Source organism: Lynx rufus, unplaced genomic scaffold, assembly GCF_022079265.1.
Source record: "Lynx rufus isolate CCGP_SWC_20201006 ecotype Redwood Valley unplaced genomic scaffold, mLynRuf1.p SCAF_12, whole genome shotgun sequence".
NCBI lineage: Eukaryota > Metazoa > Chordata > Mammalia > Carnivora > Felidae > Lynx > Lynx rufus.
The window spans coordinates 37,527,426-37,553,428 of NW_025814826.1; the positions used below are offsets into that span (position 1 = coordinate 37,527,426).

The window sequence follows — 26,003 nt, forward strand, 5'->3', positions numbered from 1 at the left end:
ACCTCTTATACTCCCAAAGATGTGGCTTCAGAATTTTAAGGAATTAATTAATTTGTATGGTCCGAAACACTGATAAATTATTGAAGTTTAATTCTCTAGACCTGCTTTGTCAATATGGTAGCCATTAGCCGCATGTTACTATTTACATTTAAATTAAATTAAGTATAATTTAAAAATCAGTTCCTCACTTGCACTAGTTACATTTGAAGTGCCTAATAGCAACATGTAACTAGCGGCTACTGTTCTGGACCCCATATCTACATAAAGCATTTTCATCATTGTAACAAGTTTTATTGAACAGTGCTGCTTCAGTCCTTGATGAACATTGTAATTTTTCCCCCCCACATACTGATTTGTTTCAAGGCTTTGGTATTGCCAATAAAATAAATTCTTAAATGCAGTAGTGGTTCAAAACTATACAAAAATGTTGAGTGAGACAATCCTAAGGCCCCAGTGTTTCTAGAGCCAATCTTTAGCAGAAACACTATGACTATTGATCAGGAACTTGGAATCTTTCTACAGCTTTGCTGGTAGAGTCAGCTGAAATGCGAATTGTGGTATCCTAAGTAGAGGTGCCATGACTACAACTTTCAGCCATAAAGCCTTAATGTTATTTAGAAGCAGGTCTAACTGAAATGTTATTTCCTCGTATCTTTGCATCACTAGTCACTCTTGCTGTTTAAGCCTGAATGAAAATGTCACCTCTTCAGAAGATCCTTCAAACTACAGTATCCCCTTCCTACCTGCCCCAATGCCTAACATCTATCATATCGCTCTGTTTCATTTTCACCACTGAATTTACTGATTGCTTCTATACTTACGTATATTTATTTGATTTTGATTGTATCCTCCTCTATTCAAATAAAGCTTGTTGCAGGAGAAGGATTTTGTGATGTTCACTGCAATATCCCAGATCCTAGAAGGCTTCCAGGCAAGAGCAGGAGCTTATAAATATTTATCACACAAATAAATCAATGGATGCATTGGACAAGAGATGGAGATTAAAGTTATCCACGGTGGAAATGTGCTTTTGTAAAATATAAAGGCATTTTTTTTTTCCAAATAAAAAATACATTTGCCCTTTTTCCCCAATTTAATCTTTATTATTAATATTTTCCAAACTTTATTTTGAAATGTAGTAACTTCACAGTCATACTTTATACACAAAATTTTCCTTTATGGAAGTTAAGTAAGAAGTTAGCCTGTAATAGATGAGATTGGCCATCTGGAACAATAACCCACTCAGGAAATGGAGGGTACTTCTTGGGGAGCCTGGGGATTCAAATCTATTGAAGAATGACTAGGGTATGTAAGTCTCAGGTCCTAACTGTTCTAAAGAAATCCTCTATAAGTGGAAGTTTTAAAAATGGGTGACTCTGACTGTACACTGTCTAGAAAAGAGGGTACAAATAGGCAGATTTTGGTGAGAGGGACTCAATACTCGGGGAGGTATGTCTGGAAAACTTAACAGACGTGACCGTGTACAATTTCAACTATGTGCTAGCAGTAACACCAGGAGTATCAGCCTATCAAAAAATGATGGCTCCAGGGACACCATTCAGATTGTCCGACTGATTCACAAACAGCCTTCTGATTATAATATGGCTTATAACACAAAATTTTCTTGAGCACATTTAATTCATATTTTTCTTGATGATAATTATAATTATCGTTGTAAATTGGTAAGTTGTAATTTTTGATCATGCATCAGCCAGTCTTTAGTGACTTTAATTTGTTAACTTTAGAGCCTGAACCACTGAGGCAGCCTGCCCATAAACTCAAGGACTTGACCTTGAAACAGTGACTTTCACCACTGAATAACAGTTGGCCTCCATCCTAGACATTTTTAGCATCTCCAAGTACCATAATTCTGACTTATGCTACCTTAATTTTTTTCTATATCCAGAGTTTGGTTGTTCTTTCCATTTTTTACAAATGAAATTTAATATAAAAGTTTTTCAAAAGTTAAAAAAATAACATAGCAAATTGTTGATGGTTTAAAATAACCCCCAAATAGCATTTTTAAAAGCAGAAGTGACATCACCTTAGGTCTTACCTGGATAGGCAGATTACAAATGCTTAAGTTTTATACCTTGCTTCAGGAGTGTCTGGGTTACAGTTGAACACAAAATTCAACTTTTACCAGTGTTTTTCCCTTTGATTTTCATGTATATACTAGCAATTTCAATGATGCTATATATGTTTCATGTTTGAAATGCATAATTAAAGATCTTTAAGAAAACAATCTGTAGATGCTGTATCAGTCTCTGCCCAAAACCCACACTAAATACTCACTTTAATATGAAGTACCATGACATTTATTTAGCATAAGGTGGGTCTGTCTTGGGCCTAGACCAGAGCAGAGTATGTTACTGGAAATAACAGAAAGAGCTCTTTATTTCGTGTATGACATAACCACATATTGTGGGTTCTTGGGGCAGCACTATAGTATATTTTTAATGTAGGATGATTATATTCATTCCTTTTCCCCAAACATGCTTTAGCTCTAAAATAACTATTCTGTGTTGGTTTCCCCTACATAACCAAACAGAATCCTTGCAAATAACAAATATATGCAAAACACCACAGATTCTATTGACAAATATTACTTCCAAAATGATTTATTATTTTTGTGCTATTATTAATTTGTGGACTAATTTATAAAAAGATAGAATTATCTGAGAATTATTGATAGAATTAGAAGAGTGAAAAGAGTATCATATAATGATATTGTTAACTAATTTTTTTTACTTCACATTAACATTATTTTTAATGCCAAGTAAGAGAGGTTACTGCTTTATTTTCAAATATTTTTATTGACCCAAATTGTAAAACATAAGGTAACCAAAAGAAATAGTACATTTTCCTCTCCTGTTATGTTCCGACGATTCTTTAGTTTATGTAGCACAGACCCAGGGTTCACAATGCCCCTTTATTTTTATAATTTATAAAATATTTATGACGTTGCAATACACAGCTCTCAAGGAAATGAAAGAGGTAGATATTGACCAGCAACACATCCCAAAAGAAGTTATGTCTTTCTTTCCCTCGTCCAACACTTCAAAAACATAATTTCAAACTGAAAGGTCAGCAGTAGGAAAGTTTGTCCATTTTCTTTCCAGGTCTCATGGAAAACTATTAGTTCCTTGTACCGGAGTGGCAGTTAATAGGTTTTACTTGGTGTGGTATGCAAAGCCTCTCTGTGTGCCAACATGAAAAGGGCCTTTAAAGGAATGTCAGCAGCTTCAGAAACTGCTTGTCAAAAGGATTTCAGTTTTCTTTCTTTGGCCTCCCTAACCACTTTCAAAGGTTCATTTCATTCCTGTAGTTTCCATATTATTAACGCATGTAGCTTGCAACTGTAATTCGGGGTGGGCTACATGGTTACAAAATTATAGAGAGAGTTGATTAGGTACAAAAATAAAAGGCAGAGCTTCACAGATTTTACAGTATGTTAATATTTCACTGCTGGCAATGGCTAGTGGTGGAGCAGAAAAGAAGGCAACAATTTGCTGAAAGGCATTTAAAAAATATCTATTAATTTTGCCTTGAAAATTGCCCTAAATCTTTTGCAAGTTTATTGTAATTATTACAATTACAGATAGACTGAAATGTCCACAGGGTTGTTTTGTTTTGTTTTTTCTTCTTTTGCCACTGGAAACAAAGCCAAATAGCATAGTAGGTTATACAGACTCAGAGCCTTGGGTTCTGGCTTTGATTCTAGCCTCTGGCTTTGGTCTTCTGTACATCAGGGCAAGTCACTTATCTTTTGATCTCAGGTCATAGAGATACATGCCACACACACCTTACGGAAAGGATATTTGACTTCCTCTTTCAGTTTAGGCATAAAGTTGTAGGGAAAATGGGGATTACTGACAAGTTTCCAACTCTGTTAAACTTATATGAAAATTCATAGGAGTGGCTATCCTATTTACAAATATTTAAAAGATGAACAACAACAAAAACCCCTCTTGATGAATTAGTGAGTATTGTCTCTACAATTATTTTCTGCTCTCATGAAACACACTTCAGAACTGAGTACATCCCTTAAACATGAATCTATTCCTGATTATCTAATGATTCTATGAAAATGTAAGGGTGTCCCTGAAAGTATCTTCTTGAATAACATTGTCAAATTATTAGCTGAGCATTCAAGACTTTTCAAATCACTGATTATCAAGTATTCATTCATTTAATAATGACCTATTTTTCACCTCCAAAAGCCTGGTGCTCTGCTAAGCATTGGGAATAGAGCAGTAAATAAGAGAGTTGTATAAAAAAAGCCAATTGTAACTTGTTAAACTTGAAGCACACAACAACTTTACTCACTATTTGCACCTCATAAAGTTTTAAAACAGAAAATGATGCTATTCCTGAAGCATCATTAAAGGAGAAAATAGTCAAAATACTATTTACATTGTTGTAGAATATTCATTGTATATGTCTACAATCTCTTATTCATGATTTTAAGATTCAGACAGCTTGAAAAAAGAAAGTTTTTCATGAGTTCGGAACAAATTTATTTGGCAGACAACCTGATGTGAACTGATATGAGACTTTTTAGAGACTTTTAACTCTGGTTTATTGGGACTATTTATAAGTTCAATGAAGCAATACTGAGTTTGATTATGGGTTATTTCTCTAGATCCCATATAAGTATTATAGAAGAAATGTTTAAAACACTGAATTATTAATAAAAGAACTGTAAGAAAAGTCATATTTGGTCACATTATATTAAAATAAAATCAATTCTCCAGTGTCTTTATTTCAAATTCAAATGCCATTAAAATGCCATTTTGATCCAAATTGAGAATTTTATTTTCTGCTTTCTTGCTTCTTCAAAGGATCAGTGCTTTTGTTATCTTTTGGTGTTTTAAAAATAAACAAGATAAATAGAACTAGTTTAAAAAACAAGGAACTTAAGTTCTTGGTCTTGTCTGAGGCCTTAGGTATATAATTTACTACTGGACCAAGTGTTATGTCCAGAGATAGCCCCTGTCAAGAAGATCGATTAGAAGCCTTCCCAGCAGGCAATGTGAAGGCTGATGGAATTCAGAAACTATTCAACCCTTACATGAAAGTCACACCCTCCCGTAGTAAGTACCATCAAATATGGAGTTGTGTGACTGTATCTGTCTCTTGATTTCTTTAATTTCTCAGACTCATTCATCATTAGAAACATGAGAAACGACCTAATATTTTATAAGTTCTAACACTGAAAAGACTGAAAGTGATATTTATTAGGTTCAGTAGAGCAGTTTTACCTTGGTCTCTGATATTTGAGCATATGCCCCCAGCAGTGAGAATTTCAGTGTGAGGTATGGCATTATGGAGGCAAAATACACTTTCCTAATGTTCGTTCTAGTTCTACCTCCTCACATACACAAAATAGTGTTTTGCACTTCATTATGCGGTGTTTTAAATATTTGTGGTCACCTGCCACAGCGCTTTTAGTGCTCTCTATTGGGAAATCAGCTCTTCTAACTTTTTTTTTTTAACATTTATTTATTTTTTGAGAGACAGAGAGACACAGAGCATGAGCAGGGGAAGGGCAGAGAGAGAGGAAGTCACAGAATCTGAAGCAGGCTCCAAGCTCTGAGCTGTCAGCACAGAGCCCGACGCGGGGTTCAAACTCACGAGCAGTGAGATCATCACCTGAGCTGAAGTTGGACGCTTAACTGAATGAGCCACCCAGTCTAACTTTTCTTGAGTTAACTTTTAATATGAGTTTTGATATACCAAATTGGGGAAAATGTTTTATGATTGTAGTTGAATCTTTTTAGTACTTGAAAGGAAGAACAATAACATATTTTTAAGTTAAATCAGAATATGATCTATATTTTCCTTAGTAAATAAGTTGCCAAGGATTGTTTCTATGTATGATTCATGCTACTCAAACATTCTATTCAGACTTTAGGAATAGAAAAAGACTGGGGTTTGGAACATGAGAACTCCCCATCCTTCCAATCTGTAGATGAAAATTCATCATAAGGAAATCTACAAATCATTCTGGTAAAGAATACTAAGCTACATTCAGATTCAAGGAGGCATTACTAGTAGAAAAGGAAAATGTAATCACACATTACAAGCTATTTCATTTTCCAAAAAGTGAATTTAAACTGAAGAATGTCACTGAGTTTAAGAAATTTTGGGGATTTGGGTATTGTCAAATTCCTAGAATTAGCCAAACTGTGAAATTAAGAGCATAGTCCTCCAGATTGCCAAGACTGCCCAAGACTTCTAACCCCAACTGCAAGGATGTAGTGTCCAACTATAACGTTAGAGGGAAAAGTCCTCACAGGACCATCCTCACTTCTCACACCAACTGCAAGTTCTGGGGTTCCCAACAACAATCTAAGATTTGAAGACTCAAACAACAACAACAACAACAACAACAACAACAACAACAACAAAAACCTCACTGGAAACTAGTATATTTCAAGGTTTCAGTTCTAAGGAACTGATTCAAAAAGTGGCATCTGAGAAGCTTCTACTGTCCTAGGGATGCTTTACCATCCTAGCATCAGCGTGTGACAACATCCATGGGGTACTGCTACATAGGGAAGGGCACCTAAGCTTCAGTGTCTAGAGTTTTTATCAGTGCTTTATTTTGTAGGCATGTCAGACTGATTGACTGCCCTCATGGTTGGATTCAGTATCTAGGTCAACTGATACCACATAACCTACCCTAAATCACATGACGGGTTTTACTGATGTAGCCAGCCCCCACCCTAAACGAAGACAATGCTATTAAGTATGACATTGAATACCTCCACAAAGCCAAGGGCAAAAGGCCAGACCTGCTTATGGCCTAGACCAACTCTTTATAATACAACAAGTATTTAATTCAAGGGTCAAGAACATAATTACAAATTTAAAAACAAAAACAAAAACCCTGAAGCCGAACATTTAGTTGGAAATGACTTTTACGGAAGGGAAAGAAAAGTAGAGAACAACTTTAGCGCCCAGTATCATCATGCCCCAGCTCTAGTTTGACACATGTGAAAGTAAATCCAAGTACTATATTATGAAAGTCAATTTACCAATACAAAAAATAAACCAGAATAAGTGAACAAGACTATAAATTTGTAACGAAAATTGTGAAATTTTGAAAATTGTGAAAACTTGTGAAAATTTTTGGATGTTCAACAAAATTATATGACCATTATTTTGCACTCATTCTGTGAATAATAAATATGTGGGTTCTTTACGATGAACTGTTTACCTTAATCACCATAATGACAGCAAAATAAATTACCCTGTTATTATAACATCATTTTTTTCTTAGATATGCTGTAATAAGGGATATGTTCAAATTGAATTATTTACACAAAATCTAACTTACTGAATGCTTCACAGTAGCCACTCTATATACATATTCTAAGAATATAAGAATCAATTTATTCACTATGGAAAAATAGAATTATTTAAATAAAGCCAAAGAGGATGAGGAAGATGGGTGGTATTTAATTAAAACGTTACTTCCCAATCTTGACTTAAATTCGTCATACTTTTCAGGCTTCCCAGCACTTCTGATAACTATTACTTTGGTAACTGCACTCTTTAGAGACCTAGCCTTTAAGACACCTGAAGCTTCCAATATAACATATACCAACTTAAAGACATTTAAAACTGTAAAACTGACATACTGCTGTTAAGCATTAAAAAAATCCATTCTAAAATTTAAGGCAATGATGACAATGTCTCTCATTAGTGCAGTTCTTTCAAACATTCGAATACACTTCACATATCTTACCTCATTGTGAGATGGATTATCCAGCTATCACTGTCTTATTTGATATCTCTGAAATACGTAGTCCAAAAAGGAAATTCTCATCATGTTGACAATATCCTGGCACCAGAACCCATGCCTCCTGACTTTTAGCCTAAGTATCTTTTCAACAGAATGTATAGTTTTTCTTCAAATGAAATGGGGGGGAGGGGAGGACAGATAGCTCATTGTTAGTTCACCCATCTCTTTCTCAGAAAAGCCTTCGCTGACATTGCACATTAGGTTTTAAAAACTAGAACAAAACAAATATTTATATGTGTTTATTGCACCAAATACTTTCTTTCCTTTGAACTTACTACAGGTACAATTTTACTTGTCTTCTGATTCCGTGATTAATGTCTATTTCCCACAATTAATAGTAAGCTCTTTAAGCAGGTGGCATTGGAGACAAAGATGTTTATGTTAGAGATGAAACTCAGGCTCCGTTGTGGAATCCTCATCATGTAAGCCTGGGCTTTTCCATTTTTACCATATCCTAGTATATTTTCTTAAACACGATAGGGGCTCAATGCAGATTATCTAATAAATACATTAATTAAATATGACTATATATCAATAACTGTTTCCCATATTTTCCTACATAAACCATTTCCCATATCATATATTTACGCAAGGAAAAGAAAATCTCCCATATAAACCCAAGAGGGGAATAGATGAATTGTCCTTACATGTATATTTAGAAAACTGTATGATTTCTTCAATAGTGGTCAGAATTCTAATCCCAAAATTTATTTATTTTTAATTTTTTTAGTGTTTATTTTTGAGAGAGAGAGAGAGAGAGACAGAGACAGAGCACGAGTGAGGGAGGGACAGAGAGGGAGACACAGAATCTGAAACAGGCTCGAGGCTCTGAGCAGTCAGCATACAGCCCCACGCGGGGCTCAAACCCATGAACTGCCAGATCATGACCTGAGCGGAAGTCGGACGCTTAACCGATCAAGCCACCCAGGCGCCCCCCCCCCCCCCCCCCGCTTCGGTTTTTATAACAAACTTTCTTAGCTTCTTACGCACCATACTCCTTCTTACCTGGAAGTAAGATAATTTGACATTTTTTTTTTATGGACATAGATCAGATATACCTTATGAGAAGCCTTTCCCAGTTTATGTGGCCTTTCAAAGTGTCCCCACCACACTTTGTGCATTAGCCTATTATAGCACATCACGATGCATTATGATGCTCTCGTTAGTGATATCTCCTCTGCTATCTCCTGTCATTCCCAATGTCTAGCTATTCCTTGGTAGTCAGTCAAAACTTCACTGAATTAAAGAATAAAAAAAAAATAAAAATAAAGAAAATAAAAGAGTAGAGTAGAGTTAGTTTCTTAAGAGAAAGGAATGTTGTCATATACTCCTTTGCAACTCTGTAAGGTCAGCCACACAGCTTTTCACAACACTAACAGTGGTGGTAATAATAATAACATCATCAACAACTCTTACAAGAATAATAGCAGTTGCTGAAATTACTTGAGCACTTGCTATGTACCAGTCTCTGTGCTCCGTGCCTTACACAGCTTACAATTCACCAGTGTTTGCTGAACTGACGAGCATTGCTATATGGCAGTCCTCACATTGCATAAATTGACAGTACTTTCTGGATTAATTGCCAAATATCATGTCACTTTGCATGGTTTTAAAGTATTTCTATAGCAAGCTGAATAAATTTTCACCATCGAGCCTACAAGATGGCAAAACTGTAGATAAACAAAATATTTAGTTATCTTGATTCCCTGGAGGCTCGTGTTACTCAAGATTGATGAATAGTGGGCACAGATCCTTATCTCACTGGATATCTTTTCTAGCCAGGTTGAATTATATTATTGAAAGTTGTCACTGTAATTTTGAACAAGGACATTTTTAGTCACAGTTCAAAGTGAAAGTCCATTGAATGAATACTTTAATAGCTTTTGCCGATCTACTTGTTTTGAAAATGATATGGCTTCACTATCACTTAACATATTACAACCTTCACAGTTATCAAGCTTTTTTATGCCACTATATTTTGAGCTACTAAATATCTAAACAACATTACCACACTACAGATTTTAAAAAGCTGCTCACAATTCCGTAATTCTGAGATTTGTCTGACATCATTTTTCTATAATTTCCATGCTTTGTCTACACATATATTTCAAATAATGCAATTCATGATATGTAATGTTTCAAATTTTACTATTTTATACTTGTATGCACATTATAATCATGTCTTGTAGTTTCATACATCCTCCATAACTTTTTAAAGATTACACTATATTTCATTGAGTCGATATACTATTAATTTGCTACACCACTACCACATTACTGGATAATTTGGGTTGCTTACAAAATTTTCTCCTACTGGCAAGAAAGCTGTGATGAATATAATTGCTCATTTTAGATTTACTTCATTATTTCAGGATGAATTACCATGCAGGGGATTACTAATTTGGAAACTATGCACATTTCCCTTTTTATTGTAAGATACGTATACTAATATATACACAGTTCAAACTTGAGGGTTTTTGTCAGCCTTACTCATTTGCTATTGATACTAATTATGCCTTCTTCAAAATAGTCATGTAAATAAACATACTATAATGCTCTGAAACTTAAAAGTATCATAAGAAGCACATAGAAGAATGAACAAAATAGTCAAGAACCTCTCTCATGGAAGTTAAATGCAGAAAAGATACAGGGTTAGAAGTAAAAATATTGTTCATTTAATAAATATTTATTGATACTGCCAATGGGATAAGTACTGCTAGTTAAGTTTAATTCTGTGAGTTGCCTTTTTATGTCAAGAAAAATACTTTTCTTTTTTTAAAAAAATTTTTTTTTTTAACATTTATTTTTTTTGAGGCAGAGAGAGACAGTGCACGAACAGGGGAGGAGCAGAGAGAGAGGGAGATACAGAATCTGAAACAGGCTCCAGGCTCTGAGCTGTCAGCACAGAGCCCGACGCGGGGCTCGAACTCACGGACCGTGAGATCATGACCTGAGCCGAAGTCGGACGCTTAACCAACCAAGCCACCCAGGCGCCCCAAGAAAAATACTTTTCAATTATATAGTCAAAGTGCTTATTAGGAAAGCTATACATCAATGTTTTACTATGGTTCAAGACATCCTTCTTAGCACTGTTAATAGTCCCCACCCCCATCCCACATTGATTTTCAAGGAATTTTTCAGGTAGATGGTCACATAATTTGCAAATAATGATAGCTTTGGCCTCTACTTTATTTTATCTATTTCTATAGGTGTTATATATATTTCCACATGCAAAAGACAAAATAAAGAAGTGCTTCTAAGAGATCCTGAAGAGCTGGCTGAATGTTTAAATAACTTCACATAATCCAGAAAACACAATGATAATCACAACATTGTTAAGTGAAAGTTTAAAAAGGGAATGGAAAAAATAAAGTCTCACTTTTGCTTTACAGAAATATAAGAGGTCAGAAGTGGAACAGTCACAAATGCCAAATATGGAAGAAAAAACTGGAGAAGTGCTATTTTCAAAACTTCTAACACAAAGGAAAACCTACCTTTTTATGTATAATCTAAATCTTTTTTAAATTTTATTTAAAAAAATATTTATTTGAGAGAGAGAGGTGAAAGAGAATCCCAAGTGAACTCTGCACTGAAGTGTGGATGGATCCCAAGACCATGAGATCATGATCTGAGCCAAAATCAAGAGTTGGATGCTCAACCGAATGAGCCTCCCAGGCACCCCTATACAGTATAAATCTTGAACTAAACTTTGCTTATTAAAATACATAAATGAATAAACAAACAAACTTTGCTTATTAATCTTGCATCTGAACAATTGTGAATGTGAGCACTTTCTTCACAAAAATCTCAATATAGAGCTATAGATTATGACAAACATGGAATAAAAAATATTTTTGGCACTGAAAAGACTTATTCATGATTGTAGAACAGGAAGATTAATAATGCTTGAAGCGAGTTTTTCAAATTAGCTCACAATATCCTTTCAGAAATCATTTTAACATGTGTATATGGAATTTTTCTATTCGTATTCTAAATTTATATCAAAATGATATAACATGATATAATATATATACATTGATATATATAATATTATGATCATATCATATCATTATATCATATCATATATAATGATTTTACATGATAAAACAATATTTTAATTTCCATTAAACGCATTGCAAACAGATATTTTATTCCTTTTTTTTAAAACTTCTTTCCATTGAAATATAGTTGACACACAATGTTATATTAGTTTCAGGTGTGCAACATAGTGATTTTTATTTTCTTATTTAAACTCCAGTTAGTTAACACATAGTGTAATATTGGTTTCACGTGTACAATTTAGTGATTCAACACTTCCATACAGCACCTGGTGCTCATCACAACAAGTGCTCTCCTTAATCCCCATCACCTATTTCACCTCTGTCTCCCCTCTGGTAACCATCAATTTGTTCTCTATAGTTAAAAGTCTGTTTCTTAGTTTGCCTCTCTCTTTTTTCCCCCTTTGCTTGTTTGTTTTGTTTCTTAAACTCCATATATTAGTGAAATCATATGGCATTTGTCTTTCTCTGGCTGACTTATTTCAGTTAGCATAATACTCTCTGGCTCCTACCATGTCATTGCACATGGCAAGATTTCATTCTTTTTTATGGCTGAGTAATAGTCTATTGCATACATCTTCTTTATCCATTCATCAGTCCATGGACCCTTGGGCTGTTTCCATAGTTTGGCTATTGTAGATAATGCTTCTATAAACAGTGGGGTGCATGTATCCCTTTGAATTAGTACCTTTGTATCCTTTGGGTAAATACCTAGTAGTGCCATTGCTGGATTGTAGGTCAGCTCTACTTTTAACTTTTTGAGGAACCTCCATACTGTTTTTCACAGAGGCTGCACCAGTTTGCATTTATGCTGTACTCATCACAAGTGTAGCTACCATCTGTCACCATGCAACACTATTACAATACCACTGACTATATTCTCTATGTTGTACTTTCATCCTTGTGACTCATTCATTCTGTAATTGGACACCCATACCTCCCTCCCCTTTTCACTCATTTTGCCCATCCTTTACTGCTCTCCCCTTTGTCAAACACCAGTTTGTTCTCTGTATTTATGGGTCTGTTTGTAAGCATATATTGTTATATTTTATATTATTAATAAAAATATTTTTACTGTATCCAAAACAAGTATCCAAATGTATGCTTAAAATGTTTAAAGTCACCCCAAAATAAAGTGACTAGAGAGAATATTAGAAACTCAGATGACTGTGAATCCACTCTGCTGAGTACTTAGACACTTGTCCCAGTGGCTTAAGCAGATAGGATATGTCAGTAAAGAATTGAAATATTTCAAGGAGTAAATGTTAAGCCATAATAGAATACAAATATTTTGAAAATCAATTAATATTTACATCAAAATTCAGTATTACACATAATTCCAGTTGCTTTCTAAAATGTTGACTTATCTAAAATATTTGAACAACTATGATTTCGTACTATAAGAATTTAATTAATGCTCTGCAGTATCTTGGCGATTGTTCCCATTGGTCTAAAGTGAATCTAGTGCTGATTACAACATAGTATTAATATCAGGTAATACTTCCTGGCAGTACAGGATTAAGCTGTGACTCAGAGTAATTTTATATTACCCTCTGTTGTGTAATTTCTCTAAGTATTTTGTTCATAAAACATTTTTTGGATTCTTTGACCATAGAGTATTTGTAATTATTTCATTGAGTAAAGTGATATGAACAACAACAATCACAAACCATTCCATTCCATTCCTTTCCCTTATAACATACAAATTAGAGCTATTTTCTGAGATTTTTACTCAGCTAAAAGTTATTTTTAAAGTAACTTCAAACAGCATAGGAATTTGAGTTAATGAGTCGAATGAACAACTCAAAATGCCAAGTCTTTCTTGCTATATAAAACCTACCATTTCCTGAGTTTACTATATACCTATGATGGAATTTATTAGCTATTGTACAGATGAGGAAAGTAAGGTCAGAAATATTTTTAAAAAAATTTACTGTCTGCTATGTTCATGGCACTGTGAGATCCACGGGTAAATAGAGGAGTAGTTACAGTCTTTGTCTAGAGCCTATGTGAAATGGCATCTGACTCCAAGTCTATTGTTAATGTCTAAAAGTTTAAGTTTTATCCTACACTGATATAAACAAGGACATACAAGTATGCAACCAAAATGAGTGACATCATTAGGTTGAGAGCTGGGAGAGAATTCTTCCAATTGCAAATGGCAAATCTATTCTTTGGAGTCATAAAAATGGCACAGTATTTATGTAACCCACAATAAGCTCTTGTGAATTTCTACAAATATTGTTTCCTTTCATAAACCTAGCTCCATGCAGACCCATGTAATAGCAGACAATATGGACAGGAATAGAGATCAGAGACAGACTTCTGCTGCTGTACAAATGGCCACAGAAATCTGGAAGATACGGGAATATTTGGTATTTGACAGAGAAAAACCTGCGAAAAACCAGGTGTGTCCGGCAAGTTCAAAAAACAGCAGGGAGACAAGTGTGGGTGGCATTGAGAGAGTAAAAGTGACCAGAATAAGAAAGAGGAGGTGAGATCAGAAAGGCAGAGCAAAATGCAGTGATCACGCAGCCTTGTGGGCAACTGAAAGAACCTTGGCCTTTGCCCCAACTTTACTGAGGTACTATTGACAAATAAAAATAGCATATAGTTAAGGTATACAACTTGATGATCTGTTATAAGTATATATTGGGAAACGGTTACCACAATCAAAATAATAAACATATCCATCATCTCACATAGTAGCCTTAAGACTTGCTCTTCTTGGGGCGCCTGGGTGGCGCAGTCGGTTGAGCGTCCGACTTCAGCCAGGTCACGATCTCGCGGTCTGTGAGTTCGAGCCCCGCGTCGAGCTCTGTGTTGATGGCTCAGAGCCTGGAGCCTGTTTCCGATTCTGTGTCTCCCTCTCTCTCTGCCCCTCCCCCGTTCATGCTCTGTCTCTCTCTGTCCCAAAAATAAATAAACGTTGAAAAAAAAATTAAAAAAAAAAAAAAAGACTTGCTCTTCTTTACTAATAGGGAAGACATTTCACTATACTTCTGTGAATGCTGCTCCATGACAGCTTTGCCTTTTAACCCTATCCTTTCTAGCTCTACTATAAAGCACTGGCCTATGTTTGTCTCCCTCAATATAAAGAACTGGTCAATTGCCAAATGAAACCTTCTGTGTGTGTGTGTGTGTGTGTGTGTGTGTGTGTGTGCACACGCATGTGCTGTATGCTAAAAGAATTCCAGGTGTGGATACAGTTTTTCTTCCTGTCTTCCAACTTCACGAAGAACAGTTTCTAGTGCTTTCTTTCTTATATAACAAAGTATTGTGGGCTGAAACATATCCTATACATGTGTGGCTAATTCTGTTTTCTTTCACACCACAAAATAACTAAATATTCCATGTTTTTATTTTGTAGTCCAAAAGAAATCTGAAGACTCATTTGAACAATCAGATTTTCCTATTGTTGACTCAGTCACAACAGCAGCATCATAGGATACACACAGCTTATGCTCTTCAGGGAACACTCTTAAAAATCACCTCTCTAGAGTAAGGACAAAGCTTCTTTTGTATTGCTATTTTGTTTCTCTGCTCCTTGGCATTTTGTTTTGATTTTCATTTCTTGCTTTAGGTGGTTTGCATTCCCCAAAGATTATAAAGCTGCATGGAAGGCTTATTAACTTTCTCAGGCAGATATCTCTAACTATATTTCTCTGTATCTCTGTAGATATAGAGATAGACAGACATCGATATATATTCAGAATTTTAGCTATAGGACAGGATGGAATTTTATATATATATATATATATATATATATAATTATACTTATATATAAATAATAAATAACCTTTATTTCCTCTTTACCAATATACAAAAATATATATTTTATATATGTATATTTATAAAATTAAAATACATGTTGTATATTATATATATATAATGTTTATTATATTTCCATATAGAAACATATCCAGGTGAACTCACTTAAAATAAATGAGTGCTTAGAAAGCTCAGTGTAAATCAAATCTCTGAAGAGAAAGTTTGCTTCCCAAAAGAATTATGCTAAAACTACCATTCTAACGAAAAGTTCCTTTCTAATAAGAAAACAAAATTATCTGATATTAACCTTTTCCTTTTATCTAGATTTTCTTACTTTTTATTTAAAAAGACATATACACAGAACCTAAGTCATGGAAACTGTTGGACAAGTGATAATAAACTACCAGGATGAAATACTTTCAGTAATGTCATATTGGTTGACTACTATTGTATAAACACGATAGTAGCTATATTTTCATTAAATAATTATTATGTCAGGATCCTTATTCGTTAGCTTGAGCACTATGAAGCCCGTATGAACCAATCTCTGCTTTGAAGAAGTTTGTAGTCTAGTTAAGGGATGCATTACAACGAGAAATAGAGAAGATGGAAATTAAAAGCATACTAGTCGAATGTAGAGAATAAATATACAAATCGCTAGAAGGATGTCTGCAGTTGAAGAATAGTCAGAGCGGCTGGGACATGTAGAAGACACTGAGGAGGGAAGTTTTAGATAAGCAGAGGCTTGCAAAGAAGCCTGGGACATTGAAACTGAAGGGAAATGATTGTTGGGTAAAGAAGGGTTGAGGAGATAAAGGTTTCCAATTTGTATAGAGAACCTGTAGTGAAGAAAACTAGAGAATCAAGTTACATTAGTAAAAGTGAGATCAAAGAGTGGGTGATCCTAAAGTACACTCGAAGGAGCAGACTATGAAAATTAATGATGAGTACATTAAAAGAAAATTTAGGGGCGCCTGGGTGGCGCAGTCGGTTAAGCGTCCGACTTCAGCCAGGTCACGATCTCGCGTTCCCTGAGTTCGAGCCCCGCGTCGGGCTCTGGGCTGATGGCTCAGAGCTTGGAGCCTGTTTCCGATTCTGTGTCTCCCTCTCTCTCTGCCCCTCCCCCGTTCATGCTCTGTCTCTCTCTGTCCCAAAAATAAATAAACGTTGAAAAAAAAATTAAAAAAAAAAAAGAAAATTTAAAAGGCAGGCATGCACAAGAGAGCTGGCAGAGAGTAATTTCAGGCAGGTAGAACAGATATGGGAGAAAATGACATTAATCTGGCGTAAAGTTAGGCTAGCCTATTTAGGTATAGAGAGATAACTTAGGGGGCCAGCAGTTATTAATAAAGGAAAACAGAATTTATGGATGCTTTCCCACATCCTTCAGTGACCCATGGGGAACTTGTGTGAAGAAAGCTAAAATATAAGCTCCAAGAAGCCAGGGTCTAGCTGTTTTTTCTTTCTCGTTTCCTTTCCTTTCCTTTCCTTTCCTTTCCTTTCCTTTCCTTTCCTTTCCCTTCCTTTCCCTTCCTTTCCCTTCCTTTCCCTTCCTTTCCCTTCCTTTCCCTTCCTTTCCCTTCCCTTCCCTTCCCTTCCCTTCCCTTCCCTTCCCTTCCCTTCCCTTCCCTTCCCTTCCCTTTCCTTTCTTCTTTTCTTTTCTTTTCTTTTCTTTTCTTTTCTTTTCTTTTCTTTTCTTTTCTTTTCTTTTCTTTTCTTTTCTTTTTTCCCTTTTTTAAACTACCACATTGCCAGTGCCTAAAACAGCATCTCACATTAAGAGCTCAGCAAAGATTTCTTGCATATTTAATATTTTAAAATATAGTTTAAAGTCTGCCAACTTTGTTTTGAAGCTTTTCCTTTACTCTCAGGTAAAGTTTAACACAGATTTCAGAATCAAGTAGACCTGAGCTCAACTTACTGACCTTGTAACTCAGACTAACTACTTTTCTGATTCTCAGTATTCCCCTATGTAAAACTGAGAATCCTATCCATCTTGCAGTACTATTATAAGGCTTAGAGATTAAGTGCCTAGCGTACATTCAGGCACATATTAGTTACTCAATCCACGGCAGCTATTGATTAAGGAGCAGGTATCATTCAATCATGCTTTCTTTGCTTCGATCAAATTGTGTTTATTTCTGATTTATATTATTTGTCACTTTTCACTAGAGTTAAATATGTCTATCTTCTCTCTCTCAATGCGCCAACTTTTTAGTAAACCAAATATCAATTTCTTTAATGTGCCTAAGAAATTTCTCTCTCAAAATTCAGCATAAGCTTTTTCTCGGTCAAGTTTTCTTGATCGATTCAACCAGACTTCAGTATTTTCTCTTCATATCAATGTCATACCTTTTACTCCCGTATTTTAAAAGTTCTTGAATTCATGTTTGTCTTCACTCCTGGAATATAAGCTCCATAAAGACAGAGGTGCTACCTTCTATTCATACATCCCTGGTGCCTACTAAACTATGCTGGGCATACTCACTGATTATATGAAAGAGATAATTATGAAAATTATCAAGTGATGTGACACATAATCCACTCAGTGGAGATTAAAAAGAATACAATGCCTATCAGAAGATATCCTCAACAGTAATTATTCTTAGAAAGAGGGCAGGGACCAGTGGAAAAAAGAAATTAAATTCAGACAGAGTTTAGGAACTCTGTCCTGTGGAGAGTTTTGATTAAGGAATCCAAGGTACCATGAAAGTTTAGAGTATCAGGCCTTACTCATGTTTTTCATACACCTGATTTGATATTAATCACAGTGGCTACTGCATTCTACTTGAGAATTGGTCTATTTGCTTTTTATTGACTCCTGATTCCAGGAACCAGTGATCACAAGACCTTATTTTGTCAATCAAGAATACTTCCAGTGTGCAGAGCAGCAAGGCTGGTGAAAATGATCATTACATATGAAGAAACCACTCTTTTCTCAGACTGACGATCTGATTAGACAGGAAGGATGGAAAGAACGCACTCAGACTCAATTTCACATTATATTCTCAGATATTACATTGATATCAAGGTATAAAGCTGGGATGTTGAAATTTGGCCAAAACAGAGAGAAGAAAAAATCCTTCCGATATCATTTGGTGTCTTATAGAATAAACAAATGACTGCATTTTGTTTTCATTTCAAGTAGTTGCTGTGAGCTTAGCCACAATGAGTAGCTGTATGTAAAGAGAAAGAGCTTTCATTTTTTTCTCCTTGAATCTAAATTTATTAATCTACTTAAATTGAATCGGAGATATCTAATTAAGTATTGCAGAGCATTTATAGAACTCAAAAATCTATTCATGTGTTTGAACAAAAGCATTGATTTTTCCTGGTAAGTACGATGCTCGTATGCATATCAAATCCAAATCTTATTTTCCAATAAAGGAGACAGAGTACTTTGTCTATTAAAAATTATATGAAATCTATATTTTTAAAGTGTAGCCTCTGGTAGATAGGAAACTGTATAAGTAGAATGATATTTCATTATTTATCGATTCACATCTACTAAAAAAGAGAGCATATTATTTTACTTTTAAATGGATGGTATTGGTAAAATGTGGTTACTTTAATATTCTAATGCCAACATAAAACATACTTTTCATTAATTTTTCACATTAGTTTGCAAATATTGAGGGAGAAATTATTTTTCAGTATTATACTATACTTTTCAACATTATGTTGAACTTGCTTTGTAAGTTCATTATGTAACTTACTTTGATACACTGTTTATCAGTGTTGTCTGAGAACCCAATGGCATTCAAAGGCATACTTACCAAAACGTAAAATCAGTTTTATCTGTAACCTTTTTAAAAATATAAATTAGGTAGATATAAATGCCTGACTATCGAAAACAATAACATGTGCATGTAAAATAAAAAGGATGGTCTCATAGAGGAGATTTTACTAAAATTTCTATCAGTAGATCCAAAACAAAATGATCACCAGCACTCTTAAAAAACAATGCTTTAATTGTCAAGTGAAATCACAGGGATCTCATAAAGATGTGCAAATCAAAGAGAGAATAGCTTTCGTGTGCCTGGAAGTGGCTAAGCTCCCAAGCCAATCATCCCGATTAGCTCCTATTCATGATTTCAATTATGCTTTTTTATCTGTTCATAACATGCAGCATTTTCTCACCCTTACATTTCTAGGCATTTTAGCTTCTGCTGACATAAATGCCTTCCCCAAATAGAATGTTACAGCAATCTTCTGCTAGACATTTAAGCCCATTTGTGCGTTTATTTTCTAAGATGCTTTTTTGAAACTTCTAACTGTGAGAGGTCTGGGAAGGTAGTGTTAGAATGAATGAGAACTTGTTTTCTAAAGCGACACCGTAGACACTTGATCCACCGTTAAAAAAAAAAAAAAAATCACAGCCTCCTACCTTGAAAACAAACATCTCACGGCGAAGAATAGCTAGAGTGTTAAAGTTCCCATCGCAGATGTTGGGTTTGGCTCCGGGATAGGAAGGTCTGCCAGTGGGAGGCCTGGGAGGTTTGGGCCTGTCATTCTTCCTCGGGTCAGCCGGAGGAATGGACCGGTGTGGGGGCACTGTCGGTAGAGGTCTTGTCGGTGGAGGAATCTTGTCAGGTGGACCTTTGAAAATATGAGACAAGCGCTTGGTTCACTTAAAACTGGAATAGTGCTGGATGATATGCACAGAGTACTATCACTCAGGATGGGAGGGCACGGACTAAGTGAGCTAAGACGTCTTTAAGACTGCATGTTTTCTGAAAAAACAAACCGTCTTACCCAACAAACCATTGCCAAGTCTATCAGAAAGTCCTTATCATGCTAAATTCTGAATCCAAGTAACTAAACTTTCTTTGTTAATTTTTAATGACATTTTTTATAGCTTCACCACAGTCCTTATTGGAAAAGCTGCTTTCAAATCTTTTTTGGAAGTAGGTGGTGTATAAATAATAAATAAATGAAAATGAATACTGGAGCCATGCATGTAAGCTCCACCAAAGTTAATCCTAGATTTTGATAGACAGTGATTCAATGCAAATATTTCTAAAAGATAAACATTAATGAACCGAGGTTTATTCTACTCTATGTCTCCAGCTGTATTTATCACCATTTCTTGACTTTGATTATTTTCTTCTAATGACGTTTTGACAAATTGCTAGATGAATTTGAATTCTGCATCTAAAACACCTATTGATTAAAACACCACTAGTAAAATATTAATGTGAAGAAGTATTTCTAAAAAGAGGTTTCTAAATTAAGCCAAAGTTTACACATATAATTTGTTGCAGATGTAAAGCATCATTCCTGCAGAGATTTATTTTTTTAAAAGAAATACAGAGCCGTTCACACTTAATATTTAGATATGGAAAGAATATTCTTTGCAGACCTTCAGTCTAGACTACTAATTCATGAGGTCATGAGAAAGAGCCTTCTTTCAGCTAACCACTTAGGAGGAATTTCTGATGGCACAAACTAGGTACAGATAGCACATTTAATATATGTGCTATTTAGTTTTGACTGAGACGTTTCCCTTTTCTCAGTATCCCCTTAATAAAGAGTAGCACAAAAATTGACTATTTTTTTTCAAATCTTATTTTAACCCTGAGAGAATGGTTACCACTGAGATACCGAAATTGAAAAACTAATGAATGCAAAACAAATTAGTGAACTTAAACTATGCTATTTAAAAATGCAAATGACATCTTCTGAATACTGGATATTAACATACAGATAACATGCATTTGCCTTTGTGTTGTAAAATGAAAGCTTCACTTCACTAATTTGGGAAAGCATATTCTCTATATGTAAATTATAAATGTCAAGTTCTTAATTATGTGTGAAATAAATGTCTTTATAAAGGTCAATGGTTCTGTTGAGGGAGTTAGGATTATAGTAAATATGTATAACAGTCTTTCTCCCTTTGGTCTTAATTTGCACTCACTGACTGAACCCCATAAATAAAAATAATACTAGCATATTAGAAATTTATTTTGAATTATGTGTAAGTAAATTTTGCCATTCATTAACTTTCACTCCCATGTTTGTTAGCTTTCATTCTTAGTAATCACATGCTTTTGGGGTCATTTTATTGTATCCATCACACAAGTATTTTCTGTAACCTCACAAGTGATTTATCTAGGTACTATCTAACATCAAATATAAACTGAGGGTCAATCTGTCAGTTTTTACCAAAATCTCACTACCTTACAAGAGAGTCTTTATATTTCTCACTGCTTTTATTGGTTATATTCATTTATTACATTTTTATCTGAATATTAAATACTAAAGTTATAAGTTCTTTGCTGTAACTGCAGGTTTCAATTAAGCTCAATAAGAAAATTTTATCAGTGTATAGATTTTACCATAATCTGTATACTGAGATATCTGGGACTGTCAGACTTAATTGATAGAAGACTTCTGCCCATAGGCTAGAATTTTTTGTTTTCCTTTTTCCGTATTTATTTTTCTCAATACTTAGAGCATCTATCTCAAAGAAGGAAACAGCAGGAACTCTGGACTTCACTGTCGGGTTAACCAAACAGAAACAGTGGTAACCTACCATAAATCTTCTGGATGCCTTGCAAATCATCATTAGGTAGTTTGAAGTTGTCAGTTTCCATGTACTGGTAAAATGGGGCCATGATGGCAGTGGGGTCATTGGAATGCTCTAATCCCAGAGCATGTCCCAGTTCATGAACTGCTACAAGAAATAAGTCATTTCCTGTGAAAATGAGAAGAAAATATGCTATTGCAACTAATATCCAAGTACAGAACTGAAAAGCACAATTTGGTGTTATCAAAATTTTACCCAAGAAAAATAGGACGAACCCTTCATTTCAACTATCAGTATGATTTTACCATTGGATTTCTACTGGCAAAATCCGATATGCTATTTTTAAAAAGGTGGGGGGTAGGAGGTGATCATAATATAGTTACAGAAATTTAGAAACTGAATGGAAAGAAAAATAACAGAAGTTGAAGAGCAACAACATCAGAGATTGTTACAACTGCTGTTGAAATATCCTCCCAATTAGAAACCATGTAATATACAACATCTCACTTTTATAATCTTCACATTGAACATAATGTTAACAATAAGTCGGTAAAAAAACATAGGGCAGATACAATCCCTACTTTTATGCAGGTGGGTGAATTAAGGCATAGAGGTGACAAGTCTTGTCAAGAACAGCAAATCTTTGCATTTACAGACCTGTGATTAGAACTGAAAATTATTTTAACTCCTAGATGAAGGCTTTTCTTTTTTACCAGTCTAGAATATAAGAATACAGAAGTGTAAAGTAAAAGTCATAGGCTAGCAGTTATAATAACTAGGATTCTAGACCTAGCTCTATGAATACAAATTCTAATTAACTCTGGAGATTGTTCAGGCAATCTGAACAAAATATATTTATTTAGAGTGCCCGTTTCTCACAGAAAATAATAATAATAACAATAATAATAATAATAATAATAAAAACAAACATTGTCCCACCTGTGGTAAACTTGTATAGTGATGTCTATTTAGTGCAGACTCTCAGAGAAACCTTGTGCAATCAACCCCCTGCTGATGACTCCTACATGTTACCCCCCTCCTGGATCATCATAATTAAACTCATGAGCAAAAGAGCCAGTCCTACATGCATATTTGTTAATTCTAAAAATTTAGTTAACTATGTGAGCATCAAGCAGTTGGGACTATTATACTTCTAAAGGTTATGCTCCTAAGTGAAAAAAATGATCGAACATAAAATGTAAAGTTTGCATAGATCACTTCCAAATGATTTCAATGAACTTCCTAAATGTCAGTTTTAGGAAAACTCTCCTCTAAGCATTTTTTATAATGCACTGTGATAATTCCCTTCAGAGAGGTTTTTGCTTTTGTTTTTCTTTCCTTTACACAAAAGTCAAGTACATAACAAATATTTTTTTTTTCTACTCTGGAGTAGTCTGTCATAGAAAAATGGATGAAACTATGGGGCTGATTTATCATATGACATTACCATACTGAAAATGAGCCATTTGAAACACTTCAGGAATCTACCTGACTCTCAAAGAATAACTGATTAAATACTGGTATGAAACAAGTCAGAAGGGTTTAAAATGAGATAGAAGTTCACATTTCCAACCTCAAAGAGTTTATCTTCTCCTCTTACAAAATTACTTAAATGTACAAATCAAGACACAAAAAGAAAAATAATATGTATTAGATTTAACTAAAAAATATTAACTAGATTAAAAGTTTACTAACTTTGCTCTGGACTTTACTCACTTTGCATTCTGATCATTTTACCTGCAGTTTTTCATTTAATTCTCACAATTATCCTTTGAGTCAGTCACTATTATTATGTCCATTTTTAAAATGTGAAAACAAGACTTGGAGACACTGAATACAATTTGCAAATCCACATGGCAAGGTGCAGATGAAATTCAAATTTCTCTCAGTCTGATTAGAGGTCATCCTTTGAATTACTACAGTAAATCACACAGCTATAAAAAAGTATTAGCATGCACAACAAATTAGATAATGTAGTCAGGCGAAAACAATTTCATTCATTAAACCATCCATTCATTCCAATACCTTTTACTGTATGCCTTCTATGAGTTAGGCACTGATGTAGGCTCTGGTAATACAGTAGTGAACAAAATATACAAAAAAAAAAAATCCCCACCCTTATACCATTTACATTTAAATGGGCACTGAAAAGAAACAAGATAGAAAAGTAAAATGTACAGAATGTTACATAGTGATAAATGATAAAGAGAAATAGTAAGGCAGAGAAAAGATGAGGTCAGACAAGAAATGGAACCTAAAACATGTATGGATTTTAAATAATCGTAATGGTTTGGGCTTCTAGTCTGACTGTGGTGGGGATAGTTGTGAGTTTTTGAGTAAAGGAGGGACATAATCTGAATTACAGGATCACTCTGGTGACTGCTCTTGAGAATCAGGTACAGTGGATAAGGGAAGGAGCATGACTCAGTCTCTGAAGTTAGTACAATAACCCAGGCAAAGAGGCTGGTGACCTGGACCAAAGTGGAAGTAATGGAGGTAGAGGGAAGGAGTAAAATTCTTGATATATTTTAAAAGGAGAATCACAGGGTTTCTTAAAGAACAAGATGCGGGGCGCCTGGGTGGCTCAGTCAGTTAAGTGTCCCACTTCGGCTCAGGTAATGATCTTGCGGTTCATGAGTTCGAGCCCCACGTCAGAATCTGTGCTGACAGCTCAGAGCCTGGAGCCTGCTTCAAATTCTGTGTCTCCCTCTCTCTCTTTACCTCCTCCCTGCTCATACTCTGTCTCTTTCTCAAAAATAAACATTAAAAAAAAAAAAAACCAAAAAAAAAAAAAACCAAGATGCAAGGTGTGAGCAAAGAAACACATTTTCTGGCCCTGCACCTAGAAGAACTTACATTGACATTCACGGAGATGGAGAAAACCACAGGAGGAACTAGTTCTTGGTGATATCTGTTGGTGAGGCTGAGAGGTGGGTAGCATTACCAGGAGTTTCTTTTTTTTTTTTTTGAGTGTGAAGTTAGAGATGCCTTTTAAATATTCAATTGGATATTCAAATCCAGTTGGACATATGCATATGGATTTTGTATGTCGTTGTAGGCTAGAAGTATATATTTGGGCTAGGATAAAGTTGGCCCCAGTTAGAAGCATGGGTCATTCAACTGCAGCAACAGAAATGAGGATAGAATACAATAGCACAGATTCTGGTAAATGGGTAGAAATAGTGATGGAAGGTTAAGACAGCTTTCTTCTGAATGCTTTAATTTGCTTAGTGAAACAAGAAGATTCATCAACTGAGAGAATAACAGAAAGGAAAAAGAGACAAGAATGTAGGAAACATTTGAATAGGTCAGTTGTAAAGGGTGGAGTAGGGAAGTATAGAATAATTGTCAGGCAGTATTCATGACTATGAATTTAAAATGGGATTGGTTTCATTTGTGGTAGGTCTTCCTTCTTCAGGATTATTTGGCTGTGTGTATGCAGGTAGCAAAGTGGCAGTATTGATTCCACCAGAATTTTGGCATCTCTAGGTAGATATGAAAAGCAGAAAGGCAAAGGAACTGTGAATATATGTAAGAGAGTGATTTTTAACTTTGCCATGGTATTTATGTCATGGAAAGAAGGAAGGAATAACATTACGGGATGAGGAAGGACTGTGACAAGATAAGGTGATAAGATCAATTGAAGATCAACTATTAAATTCTATAGTGGTCAAAGGGTTTTGTGGTCTTTTTTTTTTTTTTTTTTTTCAGTCATGATAGTATAAGCAGTAAGCTAGGAAAATACTCCATGATCATCACAGTAGAGATTTGAAATTGGATTTATACGAGCAATGTCAGTGTATATCCATGGAAGTGAGTCTTGGAATTAGGA

General features: G+C 34.9%; 1 protein-coding gene across 1 annotated transcript in view; it reads right to left on the reverse strand.

The window, feature by feature from the left end:
• Positions 1-26,003, reverse strand: part of MMP16 (matrix metallopeptidase 16) — a 284,329-nt gene that overhangs the window by 51,108 nt on the left and 207,218 nt on the right. The window contains exons 5-6 of the mRNA XM_047073788.1: positions 22,178-22,339; positions 20,030-20,241 (exon numbers count right to left, since the gene is read on the reverse strand). Coding sequence (XP_046929744.1) covers positions 20,030-20,241; positions 22,178-22,339 — 374 coding nt within the window. The remainder of the gene's footprint in view (positions 1-20,029; positions 20,242-22,177; positions 22,340-26,003) is intronic.